Raw genomic sequence first — 18,735 nt, forward strand, 5'->3', positions numbered from 1 at the left:
TTTTAGACATATGTTTTGGCAATGTCTAGTAATTGCTTTTTTGTGGAAGGAGGTTATAACCAGATAAATTTTGTACTGAAACAGTCTTTCATATTCACTGAAGTACATGCTCTTTTAAATTATTTACCTGCTTCATGGAAATTAACAAATGCTCAGCATAAATGGATTCTCCGCACCCTTTTGACAGCTAAAAGCCTGATGTTATAACACTGGCAGGATAAACACTCACCTCTTATAATGCAATGGATTGAGGATCTTACAATGCTTTCAATAATTGAGTGGGTGGCATACAGATGCCACCTTCAAATAGATACGTATTTGATGTTTGGTTCACTTTTGTTGAAGCCTATGTATAATTGCTAGTAAGTTGTATTCTTTTAATATGTATTCATTGCTATTGATATATGCAAATCCATGTATGTATATTTAAAAAGGGGGGGTTCACAGGTGCCTGTGGGTGCCATACTGCACACCCCTTCATTGGTGCCATTGCAGCTGCCAGTGGGCACTATATTGGGGACCCCCTGTTAGAGGAGAAATGCATACATTTGAAAACATGCAGGCAAAATGTGTATATCAGGAGAGATGTGCACAAAATGTGAATTTTTCTGCAAACTTTAAAAAGATAAAATTTGCAAATTGCAGCAGAAAGGGGACAGGACAAATGTAACTGCTGAAATCCAGTGAGCTGAGCAAAAGAAAACTTGACAGGATCACCTATCCCTAGTTATAGTACACTGTGGTAAGGGTGTGTGTGGCAGACCTAGAGAATATTTGTGTTTAAATTTATGCCAAACTGAGTATAGGGTCCTCACACAGTGGGCAGTCTCCAATGCGACTCAAGCACTAACATAGATCACATTGTGCTAGCGTAAGGGATCTCTAGTGCAATGCCTAAAGCATTAGCTGCCATGACGGATTTTCCAGGGAACCCCATCGTGCCAGCTTACGCTATTGGTGTTGTGCTAGAGGTCGCTTGCAATGTAATTTGCATTAGTGCTCCTGCCACATTGGATACTGACCACAGAATAGACTAAGCTTCTTTTAAATTTTGTTGACTAGTATGCCATAGAGTGCAGGGGCAAGTTCTTGTTCCATCTTTCAAATCATTTGTGATTTGTAGAAGTTGGGAGCCTTTACTAGTGAGGCCTAACCTAATAGCCTTGTTGGGAAATTCGATGCTAAATATTTACTAGTGCAACTCTAACAAGCAGGGGAAATCAGTGGTCAGTGCCTTGACCTCCATGCATTCATTATCCAGCTGTTAAATTGCAGAGGAGGAGCAAGGAAGGGGTCATACATTTTACTTTCCTCTGAATTTTATCAATTTCCTCTTAACCAACTGGGTTGTGGGTAGGGATGTCAGAGAAATCTGCAATGGAACCAAATGAATTTGGATTTTAATGAATCTGACTTGCGGATTCTGCAGCGGACCAGCTTTCCCCCCATCGGGTCGATTCTGCGGACCTGTGGAGCAGTTTTCTAATTTTCCTGAATTTTCCACAAATTTTGTCATAGAAAAAAAATGCAAAATCAAAAACCCAGCCAAAAAAATGCATTTCCCCCATTAGCTAAAGCATGAATACATGCATTTGGGGGGGATTCGTGCATTTTTGCATGAGTGAAATTGCGCAAATGTGTATCTGTGCAAATGTGAATTTGCCCAAATTCAGAAATCCCCCCTCTAATTCTGGCGATGGGTGGACGATGGAACGAAAGGCGCCTGACAATCTGTGAAACACAGATTTTACACAATCCGTACATCGCTAGTTGTGGGGATGGAAGGAACTCATGAACCCTACTCTTCCATATACTGGCTAGATTAGATTTCAGGGTTCCAGTATTTGGACAGGTGATCCTGAACAGCAGCCGTGATCCACAGATTCCTTATTTTGGAGTTATCCCACTGGAATACATTAAACTACTGAAAAAAGTGACACGACAGTTGGAGTGAGCAGTCCCCAGAGGTTTCTACCAGAACACACTTGTATGAAACAGCTTCAGTGCACGTTGAAAGTTGGTCAAAGAGTTTACAGTCTAAAAAGGCAAAATGCCCCCAAACTACCACTCACATCAGCAGTCAATCCACATATGTGCTATTGAAGCTACATAGGGGCTGTAGAAATGTATGCAATGACAACTTCTCAGTTTAAATCAATACATGTTGACTCCATGGGTACAGGTGACAGAGAAAGCCCAGGATCCTTCCTTGACCTACTCCTCATAAGAATCCTCTGCTGCACACTGGAAAGACTGAGAGCTGCAGGTGATGACAGCTCCTCCCATACCTTAACTCCCAGCAGTAAGTTGCTCCAACAGTTTTTCAGCTCCAGTATTGGACAAGACCCAGAAAAGAAGAAAATTGCTGGAACATTGAACTGAAGGGAGCGAAGGCCTGAGAGGTCAGCATCTCTCTCCCACCCACTCTTTTTATTGCTAAAATGAGGCCAGCTACCAGCTGCTTTATATATGAATGTGGCGGACACATGTCTAGTTTTGCCCTAATATACCTCAAGGTTTTTTTTTCTTTTTGATCTAGAGACATTTGTGTTTTACTGCTTCATTCTACTTTCAAGTCTGTCCAAAACTTTTGTCGTCACAAAATCAGATTCGAGTCAGGCCTGCTTCGTTCACATATGCCTTAATCGAGTCAAAGAAGTGATTATCCCATTCAAATAGCAAGATCTATGCTCAGATGTGACCTTTGGGTCATGCCTATTACCATAGGGGGATTGAATCACAGGAAATATCAGAAATCTGTCACAGTTCCACCCTGCTGAGCATGCTGAATTATCTCTCTAATGCATTTGTGTCTAAAATAGATCCCAGATTCTACCTGTATTATTAGGTTTCAGTGCTTTTAATTCCAATGGAGATAAAGTGTGATCCAGGGAATAGAGAAGGATTGTTAAGTCTTTAAGACCCCTAATAAGGGTTTTAGTGTTAACACTAAGAGCCATTTTCATATATGGAGGGTGTTTTTTTCTACTATAGAGCTTCGGTTTTGCCTCACTTTAGGGCCAAACATCCATGCAATATGGAGGATATGATTACCCAGTCTCTTTTCTGAAGCTTAAAAGCACTCATAGGGGAGGAATTAAATTGGGGAAGAGTTCCATTTTCCCAATCAACCTCTCCCACAGAGGCTGCTATTGGTCCACTGGAGAGAGAAAAACAGGTGCTTCAAATTGTACCCATCTTTTTCTTTTTTACAAGAACACTATTAGGAGTTTCAATGGCATTGGTGAGGCCATTTTGATAGTGGAATGGTGGAAGAGAAGAGTAAAAACAAAACACACACACACCCATTCCCCAACAATGTGGCTCTGTTCCAATTCAGACACAATGGAAAGGAGAAAACAAGTCTCAGGATGTAAGAAAATAAATTTTTATTCTTCAAAATAGCCCAATGCGTTTTGGCCCTGTGGCATATATTTCTGGGCCTTCTTCAGGGGTTAGAATGTATAAATAGCCTGCAGAGATCTCTGAAAAGATATCTCAAATAATAAATCCATTCACAGAAAGTATTCTTTGAGACATCTTTTCAGAGATCTCTGCAGGCTATTTACAAATTTTAACCCCTGAAGAAGGCCCAGAAATATATGCCACAGGGCCAAAACGCATTGGGCTACTTTGAAGAATGAAATGTGAAACTTTATTTTTTCTGCATCCTGAGACTTGTTCTTTCTTTTCTGTCGGGTTATTCTTGATGTTCTCCTGTTTTCTTTGACTCCAGATACACATAGAGCTGCTCTCAAGCTTTGAAAAAGGCATTGGTTGGCCTGATCATGGATCTTATGTGTCTCATCAAGTCTGTCCCTCTGTCTCGCAATAAAGTGTACCTGGATGTCACTTCTGTAATCCCTGGAAATGTGGCAATTAATATAGCGTCCTGCTTAGCAATCAATGCTGTCCCAATGCTATATTACACAAACAGACTTTCAAGAAGACAAGCAGCCCCATGTAGATCAATACAGAATTATCAAGTATTAACATTGGTTTGCTTGACATTCCCTGAGCAGTGTGGAAATTCAGGTAGTCTTTGATGGTTCTGTTTCCTCTGGAGAAGAGAGCACAGGAGACCTAGGAGGCCTGGCTGTACAGAAGAGAGAACTGTATGACACAGTCACTAGTGTGGTGGCAAATGCAGAAGTGCAGGGGTCCCTTCGTGACAGTCACAGCCATGCCCCTCACAGTCATGCCCCCTTCTAAGATTACACAACTTTCTAAGTTATACAGCCCTCAACTGGGATCCAAAAACAGTGCAGCTGAGAGCAAGGCAGTGGCATTTCAATTGGAGGTGTGAGAAAAAATGCAGGGGTGTTAAAATCTTTTTCACCCACTCACTCACTCACTCACTCAAACACAAACATTTTAGGTTTTCAAAATATGATACTCTCTGGAAGCTTCACCCTCTCAACTCAGCCCTCATGGACAGATCCCTTCTCATTTAAGCAGCCCCCTTGCACACTCCCTTAGCACCCCAACTTTCCCCATTAGCCTTTCCTAAGCTCCTTCATTATCTCTCTCCCATCCCGCAACAGAAAAGTCCACATAGCTGGACTGAACCACACACACACACACACACACACACACACACACACAGCTTCTTTCTCCTCTCCCCCAACTGATTTTTTTCTGTTTTCTTTCCTTCCACCAGGGTTTGTTTGCCCAGATATATGCCAACCTTGTTCCAAAAACTGTAGCTGACAGAGCAGGTTGCATTTGGCAATTCTGCTTAGTGTAGAAATTAATGTTCAAGAATTAACAGTGCAATCCAATGGGTCTTTATTTCGAGTTAAATTTACAGAGATCTTGGGAAGGCAGCTAAGGCTGCAGTCCTATGCACACTTACCTGGGAGAAAGACCAATTAGCAATTGAACATAGTGGGACTGACTTCGGAGTAAACTTGCATAGGATTGTGTGATAAATCCTAAAAACTGGCACAAACCAGCCACCTGCCCTGTCCCATAAGTAAATAATGGTGGCAGCCCGCCCCCCACCTTGCTGCTGTAGCCGGGCACACAGGCACGGAGCAGGGACGAGGGGAGAAGCCAAGAGCTGAGGAGGAGAACGTGGGGGGGGGAGGGGAGGCTGCAGAGCTCCCCCAGGCTCCCTCTCTTGCTCGCTCCCTTTGTCTGGCCGGCTCTGCGTAGTCAACGAGAGGCAGTCAAGAAGCAGCCACCTGCACTCCCTCTGCTCCCTCCACCTTCCCTAGCAGACTGCAACCCGGCTGGGAGCTGGCTTCAAAAAAAGTGCCAGAGCGAAGCCCCAGCATGACCTGCCACCACTACACCTTTGGTGTTGTAGGAGTGGGAAAAACCACAGCTAACAAAGTTCCTTTCTCTATAAAAAAAAGGTAAAGGTGTCCCCAACCAGTCGTGTCCAACTCTAGGGTGTGGTGCTCATCTCCATTTCTAAGCCGAAGAGCCAGTGCTGCCCGAAGACGCTTCCGTGGTCATGCGGCTGGCATGACTGAACACCAAGGTGCACGGAACGCTGTTACCTTTCCCGCCGAGGCGGTACCTATTTATCTACTTGCAATTTCTTGCTTTCGAACTGCTAGGTTGGCAGGAGCTGGGACTGAAGACGGGAGCTCACTCTGTCACGCAGCACTCGGGTCTCGAACTGCTGTCCTGCCGACCTTCCAGTCTGCAGTTCAGCGTCTTAACCACTAAGCCACTGCGGCCTCTTCCTTTCTCTATACCGCTATTCAAATACCAAGGTCGTGTTCACTATTGTATGCAGTCACCCTAGAGCAGGTTTACCAGAGACATAAGCAACAGAGGTTGGTGGCATACTTGGACAGAACCAGGAGGCCCTGTAGGCCTGGCTATGGCACAGAGTCACTGTCTGCCTTGGTCATTGTGCACTGCTGCCTGGATCAGGAAATAAGAAATGAAACCACACCAAGGCCCAGCATGTTGAATAAAACTGCAGTGTGCACAAGAGCAGCACTATCACATACTGCCAAAATTGTCATGTGGCACCCTTGCCCTAGAGATGCGTTGGGGGATTGGTCTTTCTGGCCCATAATAGCAGTAAGCAAGTCCTGGTGCAAAGATGGACTACTGCAGTTGCAGTAATAGGTCCATGGGAAAAGAGAGCTACCCTATCACTGCAATACTCAAGTACAGACTTCGCAGAGGAACAATCCAGACTACTCCATGTTTTATGTATAGCATGGGGTCAGAATCTTGGGTTCCTCCTCACGGCTAAACACAAAACAGCTCTGAATTGGGGTTCATATTCTGGGGTTGGAGAGAGAAACATTTGATGATCACACAGTGAAAGAGCACCCCATAAAATGGGAACTTGCCCAATTCTGCTAGCATTGCATTTCAGATCGAGGATTTGGGTCCCATATATGCAAACCTGTGCTTCTCACTCACTAACTTGGAAGCAGGTCTTCAATGACCATGTACTGGAAAGCTAGGATAAATAGAGAACTGAACCCAGAATTCATTCATGGGAGTCCTACAATGCCTGTCTGATAGCTCATAGTGATGTACACACAAAGTGAATACAAATTATAAGACAAAATAATAAAACAGGATTCGGCTAAGGGGGTGCTTTACAAAGGGTCTAGATCAGCCTTCCCCAACCAGGTGCCCTCCAGAAGCATTAGGACTACAACTCCCAGCATGACCCAGCCAGCTGGGTCATGCTGGGGGTTGTAGCCTGAACACATCTGGAGGGCACTCGGTTGGGGAAGGCTTGTCTAGACTTTCTAGGGATCCCCAAGGCATTGATACGTTCTGTTTTCAACAAAGAAGTAACGCCAACCAAGTGCCATGTTTGATTCAGAAGTTCTTCAGTCTGTGATTGCATGTCCCAAGAGTCTACTTCCACATCTCATTTAGGGCCCCTTCAGACATGACCTTCTTAGTATGAGAGCCACTGCAGTGTAACTCCTTCCCATGCTGGTTTGGTAGCATAAGTTGCCTGTGCTGAGGTTTCTGCCCATATCAGTGTTGCTTCTCCCAGAATCTGGGCAATGCTGGCATGGGGATGAGACATAGGTTGGACTCCTTCAAAGTAGCCTTGGGGCTCTCACATCACCTAGGCTGCACAGGCTGGAGCCACACTGAAACACTTCCCATGCCCTTCCTGCTCCCATGCCCTGCTTCCCTCTGGCCAGATGCAAGATGCCATTCTACAGTGCCACCGTCACGAATGTGGGTTCTGTGAGCATAAACCCCACCTGCCCTCCTCTATTTTAACACCAGTTTGTGAGCAAACTTGAAAAATGGAAATATCCAAGATGTATCAGAGAGTTGTTTGGAGGAAAATGCTTAGGATATGCCATAGAATTTTGGATTGACTCCCTTTGAGTTTCTCTATGTCCCGCCCCGCATTCTGTGTTTAGCGATTTCCTAAGCAGAGGGGAACTCATGTGAAAGCCAGTTAACATGCATCACATATAAAGAATCTAGGCCCATCTGATGAAGGAAACCTGTGGCAGGCTAATATTATATCATAGTTCTCCATTTGGGACTCCTGGCAGCATACATTATTCATCTGTTGCCCCATTGTTGAGCCCACACTGTTTTCTCCCAGGGATGGAATTTTTCCAGGATCTGAATGTCTCTCCTTCTCCAACAGCACTGGGAGTTTTCACATTGAGCAACCTTTATAACCATACAGCCTGGAGTAATGAGACAAGCTCTCTCCTCTTCCTCTGCCTACTGAGACTCCTGCTGAGGGGATCCGAAGCTGATGCTACCCTGACCTATTCGTATTTTCCCTGATAAAGCAGGGAGAGATGCACCTGTTGAATTTCAGCCTATCATCCTGCTGGTAAAGAACCTCTTCCAGAAGAACAGGCAGTGGCCTTTAATTTGCGTCTTTCTTTTCACTGGTGAACATCTAAGTCTAAACGGTGGGTTGTTGTTGTTGTTTTCAATAGATGCCTTAGACGGAGTCAGACCGTTGGTCCATCTAGCCCACTACTGACAACACTGATTTCAGGCAGGATTCTCTCCCAGCCCTACCAGGAGATACTGAGGTTTGGATCTGGGACCTTCTGCATGCAAAGAAGCTGCCCTGCCACTGAGCAACAGCCCCTCCTTTAACTAAATAGTAACTATAAGAACAACGGAATCGTTCTCATTTTGCTAATTCTCTGTGTTGATTTAATTTTTGACACCTGTGTCCATAAAAGAGTGTATATCTAAACACACACATCGTGGATTAGATCTGGGGTAGACAACATGCAGCCTCTCTGGGCCCTATGCGGAACCCCCGGGCCCCTTTGCGCAGTGCCCACTGCCCTTGCTGCCAGTGCCACTGTTTCCACCAGGGTGAAAGGTGGCAACAACCCCCTGGTGATCTTGCTGTAGAACAAAGTGAGCAGGGATGGGAGAGGACGATGATGAGAGCTGTAGTTCAGCACATCTGGATGGCACCAGGTTGGGGAAGGCTGTCCTATAGCAACTGAGCAATTGTCTTGAAAGCGCCCCTCCTCTCCTTTTCACGCACATGCACAGACACGCATGCACACACCTTCATCTGCATCGTGCAGCACCAGATGCTTCCTTTGAGATGTGAAGTCCCCATGAATTCCCCTCCTCCTAAATGGAATAAGCATTTCAGCACAGGAGTGAAGTTAGTTTGCACACTTAAGATACAAACTATTCCCAGGAAACTTTCTCATCCATTATGCGCTAAGGTTTTCTCACAGAGGTCGCACTTTACTGTAGGAAGGCACTCTACTGCAAGCGTAGTATACTGGCAGAAGGTTTTAAAAGGGTCTGCTTTGGTAGGCTTTGGTAAGAAGTACGAGATTTTCCTTTTGGGAAGCAGAAAAGGAGGCTGTAAAGGGAAGGGAATGCTGTACACCATTAGCTCAATGGTTTATTCTTTGCTAGAAGCATATTCAGCTGAATAGATGCCCATCTTGCATTCACAGAGTATCCCTGAGAAACTGTCTCCCAACTCAAAACAGATTTGTTATCTGAAGGAACTGATGGTTTTGTGGCTACAGTCTTTTGCGGCCTTGCCATTTTCTGGCTGGCTCCAGCTTAGCATGCATGTTTTGAGAGAAAGGAGGAAAGAGGGCAAATGGGGAAACATAATTCTTGGTTCATTGTGGCATCCATTTCATTTCCACATAAGCCAACATCCGCTTGAGCCAACGAGGTTATCAGCCCTTCTTAGCTGGACTTGCTGGGGGATACAACACTTTCCTTAAACAGGCAGTAACTTCTGAAACTGTATTGTATTTAAACTGGATTTATTTAAAATTGTTTATAATTAATAGATTTTTATTAAAAATTGTACTGTTTTAATGCTGTAAGCTGCCATGGGAAGATTATGGTCTTGAAAGGCAGTTAAGAAATGGTTTAAATAAATAAATATTCACTGCATGCCAATCTGGTAGTAGTAGTAGTAATTTGTTGTTGTTGTTGTTGTTGTTAATAATAATAATAATGTTATTCAGTAGTCACCTTCACAAAATGGAAAATAGGATGGAATCAGTTTCAAAATCATGGATGAAAACATAAAATTTAAAATCTTTAAAAAATCTAAAATATTTCCCAAGCATTGCTAACATGGTCAAATAGATAACTTAAAGAGAGCATGGACTACTTGAGGCTCCTGTACCTTTGAAAGTTCCAGGTTCTGCTGGAGATGATGCAGCCCCAGTTTCCTCCACTGGTTCCCTCACCATCCCTGCTACAAGGCAACAATGGAGGATGGGAGAGGGGAATGTAGGAGCTGAGAAGGAGAAACTGCAGCTGCCCTGGCTCTCTTACAGTGCAATCCTATACATTTTCCTCAGATGTAAGACCTACTCTGTTCAGTGGAGCTCACTCCCTAGTAAGTGAGCTTAGGATTGTGGCCACAGACCTGGAATTTTTAAAAGTACGTGCAAGGGCTCCAGGCTGCAAACTGGCCACCCTGTCCACAGAAGATCAATAAAGCTTAGAAAGCCATCCCCAGTGGAGTTGGTGGCTCTGATTTCAGGGTGTGTGTGAATCCATTCTGGGTTTCAGTCAGAACCAGCCAGAAGAGGCTGTCCAAGGTGCCAAACCCATTTGGGGGATAGGTTTTGGCACTATGGAAAGCTCCTTTAGAGTTCTGGCTGGTTCTGGCTGAAACCCAGAATGGAATCACAGCCACCAGCCTCCATTGGCTATCCTACTGAATATGAGACAAATGGATTCAGAAGCCCTTGGGCATTGGAGACAGTGTGCAGAGCAGTGAGGTGCCAACTGTTTCTACACACTTCAAGCTTTCCCTTGATTGCCATGATCACACACATGCACGTGCATGCACGCGCACGCGCACACGCACACACACAGCTCTATTGCCCAGTTGAACTATTCCTCATTGGTTGGATGTCCGTTCATTGGGCCATGAATATTCATATGGCAACGAATAGTCTGTTATTAAGAGCTGCCCTGTAGGCAAATTGCAGTACTGGAGGCTACTTGAAACCATCTCTAAAACCAATGCACACTTACCAGTTTGGTTTTATCCATGGCTGATAGCACAGCAGTGTTGAGTTGCTCCAAAGCAGACAGGACATGCCTGTATTCTCCAAGATGTTCTGCGAAATAATCTGTAATAGGAGAAAAAGCATGTTACGATGTTGAAATCAGGCATGCTGTTTTGTCCCACACTTGCTTTGTAACCCTTTCCTAAACAGAAAGGCCGTCCCCATTATCATTTACATCTGTGTTGTTGTCATTGTGGTAGGTGGCCAGTGACATTACAGAACTGAGTCAAGTATCACCTTTTGACCAGGGCCCTATCTTGAAATAGCAATGATCAACAACTTCAAAAGAGGGGCACACACTTTGGGGACAATTATGGAACAACATGTGTAGAAGTACATTTTTCATAGTAGGGAAAGTTAATGACCTACTTACCGCACAACTTCTCAGTCTCTAAATTGCTGCAAGAGACAGAGAAAAAAGAAAACATGCCCATGTGAGATGATGATTCTGAACTTGAGGGAAGCAGCTGCTGAAAGTGGCAAAATGGCAACTGTCAACTAAGGCTCCAAATTAAATCTTCATTCCAAATGTTGCTCAAATGGTTTAAGGCATTTAAACATATGTGACATGCAAATACGTAGAAATTAATTGCATTCTGTGAGAGGCACAGACACCGCTACTGCTGTGCCGTCTGCAGAGGTGGACATCTTTGTATCTGCATTTGACATTCCTCTTTCCTATCCCCCAGAGCAGCCTTCCCCAAAATTGTGCCCTCCAGATGTGATGGGCTACAACTCCCATTATCCCCAGACAGCATGGCCAAACAGTGTGGCCATGTGAAAAGGAGGAGAGGGCTCCTGCACCATTGATAGTTGTGTAGAAGAGGGAAATTCAGTGGGTGTAGCTTGTCTTGCAAGTTATACCTAAGAATGCTAGAGGATTATTTGGGGTGGGCATGGGGCAGCCAGCAAGACTTTCTGAAGTGAACTCACCTGATCGACACCACCCAGATTATTGTGCACATCAGATGCATTCCTCTTCAGCATCTGTACCCACCAGCGAAGTCTACAGGGTGGTCTGAGGGCTTCCTTTTAGAATCATAGAATAGTAGGGTTGGAAGGGGCCTATAAGACCATCGAGTCCAACCCCCTGCTCAGTGCAGGAATCTAAGTCAAAGCATCCCTGACAGATGGCTGTCCAGCTTCATCTTGAATGCCTCCGGTGTGGGAGAGCCCACCACCTCCCTAGGTAATTGGTTCTATTGTCGTATTGCTCTAACAGTCAGGAAGTTTTTCCTATGTTCAGCCGGAATCTGGCTTCCTGTAACTTGAGCACATTATTCTGTGTACTGCACTCAGGGATCATCAAGAAGAGATCCTGGCATTCCTCTCTGTGACAACCTTTCAAGTACTTCAAGAGCGCTATCACATTTCCCCTCAGTCTTCTCTTCTCAAGGTTAAACATGCCCAGTTCTTTCACTCTCTCCTCATAGGGCTTTGTTTCCAGTCCCCTGATCATCTTCATTGCCCTACTCTGAACCCTCTCCAGTTTGTATGCATCCATCTTGAAGTCTGGCACCCAGAACTGGACACAGCACTCCAGATGAGGCCTAACCAGTGCTGAGTAGAGGGGAACTAGTACTTCCCAGGATTTGGAAGCTATGCTTCTATTAATGCAGCCCAAAAGAGCATTTGCCTTTTTTACAGCCACATCACATTGTTGGCTCATATTCAGCTTGTGATCTACCACAGTTCCAAGATCCTTCTCGCTTGTAGTCTTGTTGAGCCAAGTACCCCCCTTCTTGTAACTGTGCATTTGATTTCTTTTTCCTAGGTGCAGAACTTGGTATTTATCTCCATTAAATGTCATTCTGTTGTTTTCTGCCCAGTGCTCCAGTCTATCCAGATCACTTTTAATTCTCTTTCTGTCTTCCAGGGTATTAGCAATCCCACCCAATTTTGTGTCATCTGCAAATTTGATCAGCATTCCCTGCACCTCCTCCTCCAAGTCATTCATAAAAATGTTGAAGAGCACTGGGCCCAGGACTGAGCCCTGTGGTACTCCGCTCATTACCTCTCCCCAGTTGGAGAAGATCCCATTGATAAGCACTCCTTGAGTCCAATCCTGTAGCCAACTGAGGATCCACCTGATCATTGTTTCATCTAGCCCACTTTGAGCTAGTTTGCTTATCAGGATATCATGGGGCACTTTGTCGAAAGCTTTGCTGAAGTTGAGGTATATGATGTCCACAGCATTCCTACAGTCCACAAGGGAGGTTACTTGATCAAAAAATGAGATCAGATTCGTCTGGCAGGATTTGTTCTTGACAAATCCGTGCTGGCTTCGAGTAATCACTGGATTGTTTTCAAGGTGCTTACTAGGGATGGGGGAGAATTTCTCCCCAAAACGTCGGGGGGCCGAGTGCCAACGCATTTGGTCCTCCGAAGGTTCGGGGAGAAATTCTCCCCCATCCCCCGCCCCACCCGGGATGGGACTTACCTTTTACGAATGTCGCTCCCGGCGGCGGGTCCCAGCGGTGGTTCGGCAGGTCTTCGTCAGGGGCGGGGGCGGCACCCAGTCTTTTGACCGGCTGCCGCCGCCGCCATTACAAGAAAAGTAAAAAAAAACAAAAAACCACCCCTGTGATAGGCTACGTAATGATTAACGTAGCCTATCACGGCTAGATTTGCAAAGTCAGCCATGATAGGCTACGTTAATCGTCACGTAGCCTATCACGGGTGACTTTGGAAAAAAAAAAAGCGTGTACGCAAATGGCGGCCCCCATAGGGAGCCGCCATTCGCGTTCCTTATTTGGTCCCTGTAGTCTATGTAAAGATTTACGTAGACTACGGTGAAAATAAGGGCAATGCTAATTGCCTTGCCCTTATTTTCGCCGTAGTCTACGTAAATCTTTACGTAAACTACAGGGACCAAATAAGGAACGCGAATGGCGGCTCCCTATGGGGGCCGCCATTAGCGTATGTGCTTTTTTTTTTAAAGTCACCCGTGATAGGCTACGTGACGATTAATGTAGCCTATCATGACTGACTTTGCAGATCTAGCCGTGATAGGCTACGTAAATCATTACATAGCCTATCACGGGGCTTTTTTTTTTTACTTTTCTTTTGAAGTTTGCGGCCGGGGAGACGGGGCGCTTCTCCCCGGCCTGAATTTCGGCCGGGTGAGGCGGGAAGCCTCCCCCCTGGCCTGAATTTCGGCCGGGAGAGGCGGGAAGACACCCCCCCGTCGCATGAACTTCGGGGGGAGAAGCGAAGCGCCTCCCCCCCACCGTGAAAAAAGCTGCGGGACAAGGTAAGTCCCTTTCGTACATCCCTAGTGCTTACAGATGGATTGCTTGATAATCTGCTCCAGAATTTTCCCTGGGATTGATGTCAGGCTGACTGGTCTGTAGTTTCTAGGTGCCTCTTTTTTGCCCTTTTTGAAGATAGGGACAACATTAGCCCCTCTCCAGTCATCTGGCACGTCACCTGTCCTCCATGATTTCTCAAAGAGAATAGACAGTGGTTCTGAGAGTTCTTCTGCCAGTTCCTTTATTACTCTAGATGCAGTTCATCTGGCCCTGGAGATTTGAACTCATTCAAAGTCATTAGGTGTTCCTTGACCATATGCCTATCGATCTCAGGCTGCAACCCTGCCCCTTCAGCCTGTACTTCGCCTTTGCCAGGGGGCTCATAGACCTTCTTTTGGGAGAAAACTGAGCCAAAGTAGGAATTGAGCACTTCTGCCTTTTCTTGTCATCTGTTATCATTTTCTCATCCTTATTTAATAGTTGAATCACCATTTCTTTCCTCTATCTTTTACTATGCACGTATCTGAAGAAAGCCTTTTTGTTGCTTTTAGCATCCCTCGCTAACCTCAGCTCGTTCTCAGCTTTAGCCTTCCTGATGCCATCCCTGCAATTCTGTGCTACCTGCCTGTACTCTTCCTTTGTAGCTTGGCCTTCCTTCCACTTCCTGTATGTGTCCTTTTTTTGTTTTCAGGTCATCTCTAAGCTTTTTGTGAGGCCACATTGGCTTCTTCTGTTGTCTTCCGCCCTTTTTTCTTGTTGGCATTGTTTGTAATTGTGCCTTTAGGATTTCCTTTTTCAAAAACTCTCACCCATCTTGGACTCCTTTTCTTGTTAGTGTTGCTTGCCATGGGACCTTACTGATCACTGTCCTGAGTTTATTAAAATTGGCTTTCCTAAAATCCAGGGTACGCGTTTGGCTACACTCGGCTTTTGCTTCCTTTAGAACCAAGAACTCAAGTATAACATGGTCACTTTCCCCCAGAGTTCCCATATCTGCTGCTTCATCCACTAAGTCATCTCTGTTGGTTAGGATCAAGTCAAGGATAGGCGATCCTCCAATTCCTTCCTATACTTTCTGTAGGAGAAAATTATCGGCAACACAAGTCAGGAATCTCTTGGAGGGGCCATGTTTTGCAGAATTTGTCTCCCAACAAATATCGGGGAAATTGAAGTCCCCCGTTACTAGAAACTGAAGTCCCCCATTACTACTACTTCATGCTTCCTTGAAACCTTGGCAGTTTGCTTTTCAAAAGTTTCATCCTCGTCTTCTCCTTGATTGGGTGGCCGATAGTAGACTCCAACCACCGCATTCCTTTTATTCTTGGCGCTATTTCTTTTAGCTTTAAAAAAACCAGCAATAGCCATATGGAGTGGCCAGGAAGAACAGCTGCTGCTCCATAGGTTGAAACAGGCACATGATGATGTGCGTCCCTCCTGGGGACATTGTATGGTCGGGGCGGGGGAACATGCTGGCTGCAGTGTTCCATCATTTCCAGGGTCATTTGTGATCCTGCTTTTGTCTTCTATGGCAGCGGCTGTACTCCCTTTCTTGCCGCTTCACACAGCTATTACCACTACAAAAACAAAACAAAAATAAAAGCCAGTCCTCAGAACAACACATAAAAAGGTTAAGTAGGCAGAAAAATTGTGTAGAGTTTAAAAACACCCATAATTTATGTGGAAATGGGATAGACTGGACTCAGGGAGAATGCATAGAAAAAGGAAATGGGGCAGAAATAGACTGATTCATCGAACTATACCTGATGAAATTCCCTCTTCCATGCAACTGTTAAAAGTGTAGAAGCCCTGTCCTCCATTAAAAGTGCAGGAGCCCAAACCTCTATTCAATCCTCCATTAAAAGTGCAGGAACCCTATCCTCTTTTTCATCTGGGGCAGTATCCAACTCTCCCTGCATACTAGTGGGACCCCGCATGCCAGCGCAACAGGAAACTAGCAGTTCCTGAAGCAACCAGAAATGCTCATTTCTGTAATGGGGCGGATCAGCGGGTCTCGCAGAAGGGAGCTCTGCTGACCTATCCCATTCTAAAATCAAGGGCTTTTACTTGTTTCTGGGGTTGCATTAGTTACCACTATCTTCCTGTTTTGCTAGCAGTTGGTCCTGGGGGTGCGACAGAATGAGCGGGGGTGCAATGGTAGTATTGGATACTGCTGTTCCTGGCCACCCTGGATTGCCCTACCTGGAAATGCTGGGGATTGAACCTGAGCCTTTTTGCATGCAAAGCATGTGGTCTACCATTGAACAACAGCCCTTTCTGTCTGTGTTTTGAGGGAATGACAGTGGGAGGAAAAGTGAACCAGACAGTCCTTGCTTGGGGTGCTTAAATATTTGACACTAGGCCCAATGGAAAAACTGTTCCACTTCCTTACAGCACTGACAGTGCAACCCTATACATGTTTGCTCAAATGTCCTGTTGAGTTCAATGGGCTTACTCTCAAATAGGTGCATGTAGGAGTGTGACTAGGGATGGGTGAAACCCTCAGGGTTCAGCACCTTGGATAGCTCCTTAGAGTTCTGACTGGTCCTGACTGAAACTCAGACTGCATTCACAGCCCCACTGACATCGGAGCCACCAGCCTCCACTGTGCTGGACTAGATGGACCCTTGGTCTGATCCAGCATGGCTCTTCTTGTGTTCTTATGTTCCTATAACACTTACTTGGGAGTAAGCTGCAAGTAATAAAATGGGACTTACCTCTGAGGAAACGTGCATAGGACTGTGCTGTTAAGTGTAGTTTCAATTAATGCATCAGCATGTAAAAGACAGCTTCCCCCCCATGGTAATGCACATATGGTGCTCTCTACAACAGCCTCTCCCTATCTGGTGCCCTCCAGATGTTTTGGACTGTAACTCCAATAATCCCCAGCCAGCATGGCTATTCCAGCTGGCTAGGAATGATGGGAATTGTAGTCCAACCCATCTGGATGGCACCAGGTTGGAGTAGGCTGTTCTCGAGTAAAGAGCACATGTCCGATGAGTAAGGAAATTAGCGGCTTTGGAGCAGGCAGGGGTGGGCAGAAGTCAGGCCTCTAATTTTTACAAATCTAATATGTCTTACCTACTGAAAACACTGCCAGTCATTTTTTTAACCTCAGACTTCATGCTCTGAGGATTAAAAGGCATTCCCAAAAGTATATTTGATGGCTTCTCTCCGATTAATAATGAAACACTGGAGGAATCTCCACATATGAAACAATGAACGCTCCAGATAACAAAACACTGGTCTCCACTTCTGTAAGGGAGCCAGTTGCGTTTGGCACTTATCTAGCCCCTTTCCTATCCTGAATTTGTAACAAACATTGGCCAATTAATAATTAAAACACTTAATAATTTAACACTGAGGGAAACCTTGAGAAACCCCCCCACACACAGCTAGGTCTATGCCCAGCCATCCAAAACAGAATACTGACAGAAGAAAATCTAGAACAGAAAACATTGTTTTCCTTGTTGTATACATAATATAATAAATTAAATAATAATAACAATAATGTCTATAACATATTTATTGCATAAAGTGGTTTACAACTGATTACTTCACTTCAGCCAAACTTTCCCTGGACAGATCTCGCAAAAAGCAGCAGCACTCCCCGTAATGACTTCAGCCACTTTCAAGCTGTTTTACAAAAAAGCTTCTTTCCATCCAGTTGTGCTCCTTATGTTGACTTCTTGAAGACAGCAAGATGCAAAATGGGATAACACTGGTAATATTTTTACTCTAGAAGAACCAAGTGAGCACATCTGGCTGTTTCCCCTTGGATGGCTGCTTCTTAGAACAGGAATCAGCATTCAGAAGACACTGTTCCTAGCAGATGGGAAAGGCCATAGCTCACTGGGAGAATACATCCTTTGCATGAAGACGATCCCAGGTTCAGTCCCTGGCCTCTCCTAGTAAGGCTGTGAAACAGCCTTGTCTGAGACCCTGGACAACCATGGCCAGTCAGTCAGACCAGCTTTCCCCAACCTCATGCTCTGCAGATGTGTTGGACTACAACCCCCAGCTTCCGATGTTCCTATTCAAGTCAGTCATCTGGTCTCCCTTGGCTATGGAACCCGTAGGAGGGTCTCAAGACTAGATCCCTATCTGTAATGAGGGTGGGGAGAGGGGTCATATGAGAGAAGATGTTCCCTCAGACATGCCAGACCCAGCCGGCTTACAGTTTGAAGGGTCAGAACCAATACCTTATATTTGGTCTGGAAACAAACTGGAAGCCAGAGTAGCTCTTCTGGCATAGGGATAATATGCCCCCTGCATGTGCTCCAGGCAACAGTCAATGAGTTTTCTCATTGTGGACCAGTTGATGTTTCTGAGGCTGTGATCCTATACCCACTTAATTGGGAGTAAGTCTTGGGAGCAGACGTGTGTATAAAATTATATTGTTAGTCATGTTCAGGGGCAGCCCCACAAAGAGTGCATTACAGTAATCCAGTTGTTTAGTTACCATCAGTATGTGCAATACAGTAGCAAAGTCCTTGCTATCCAGAAAGGGATACAGATTGCGGAACAGCCAAAGCAGTGGAAATGGACTCTTGGTCCTCCTTAGAACAAGGAAGAAACAAATATACCAAGGGCTCAGAAAGCAAGACATGTGAGAAGTTAATGAAGGAAATAGCGAGTGCTCCATTTTAAATAAAAAATGTCAGGAACGTGCGGTCTTATATTTAAGCAGCTGACATAAAGAAGGATCAACTGTTGTTCTCCTATATCAGCGCGGACAGCATGAGATAGAGTAGCTCCCAGGACTTATCCACACACACCTTTTTAAAAAAATCAGGGGTGCGTGTGAGCGCGCGCGTGTGTGCACGTGCCTGTGCAGTGCATCTACCTCTACAAGCCCCATTAACTCTAATCTCAGCCTGTGCTAGTCTCTTGTCTGTTTGCACAGGAGATTGGGGCAGACGTAACCCCAGGTATGATGCTGGTAAAGCTTTCTCCTCTGCCACATTGGGCCTATTCTTTAT

General features: G+C 45.2%; 1 protein-coding gene across 1 annotated transcript in view; it reads right to left on the reverse strand.

Moving 5' to 3' along the window:
- The window catches only part of NECAB3 (N-terminal EF-hand calcium binding protein 3), a 136,967-nt gene that overhangs the window by 55,639 nt on the left and 62,593 nt on the right, over nt 1-18,735 (reverse strand). Inside the window, exons 4-5 of the mRNA XM_084848363.1 lie at nt 10,879-10,904; nt 10,471-10,568 (exon numbers count right to left, since the gene is read on the reverse strand). Of these exons, the coding sequence (XP_084704489.1) occupies nt 10,471-10,568; nt 10,879-10,904 (124 nt within the window). The remainder of the gene's footprint in view (nt 1-10,470; nt 10,569-10,878; nt 10,905-18,735) is intronic.

This window comes from Heloderma suspectum, chromosome 4 (assembly GCF_057233095.1).
Source record: "Heloderma suspectum isolate Gila_16-S chromosome 4, 16-S_ref, whole genome shotgun sequence".
NCBI classification, from domain to species: domain Eukaryota; kingdom Metazoa; phylum Chordata; class Lepidosauria; order Squamata; family Helodermatidae; genus Heloderma; species Heloderma suspectum.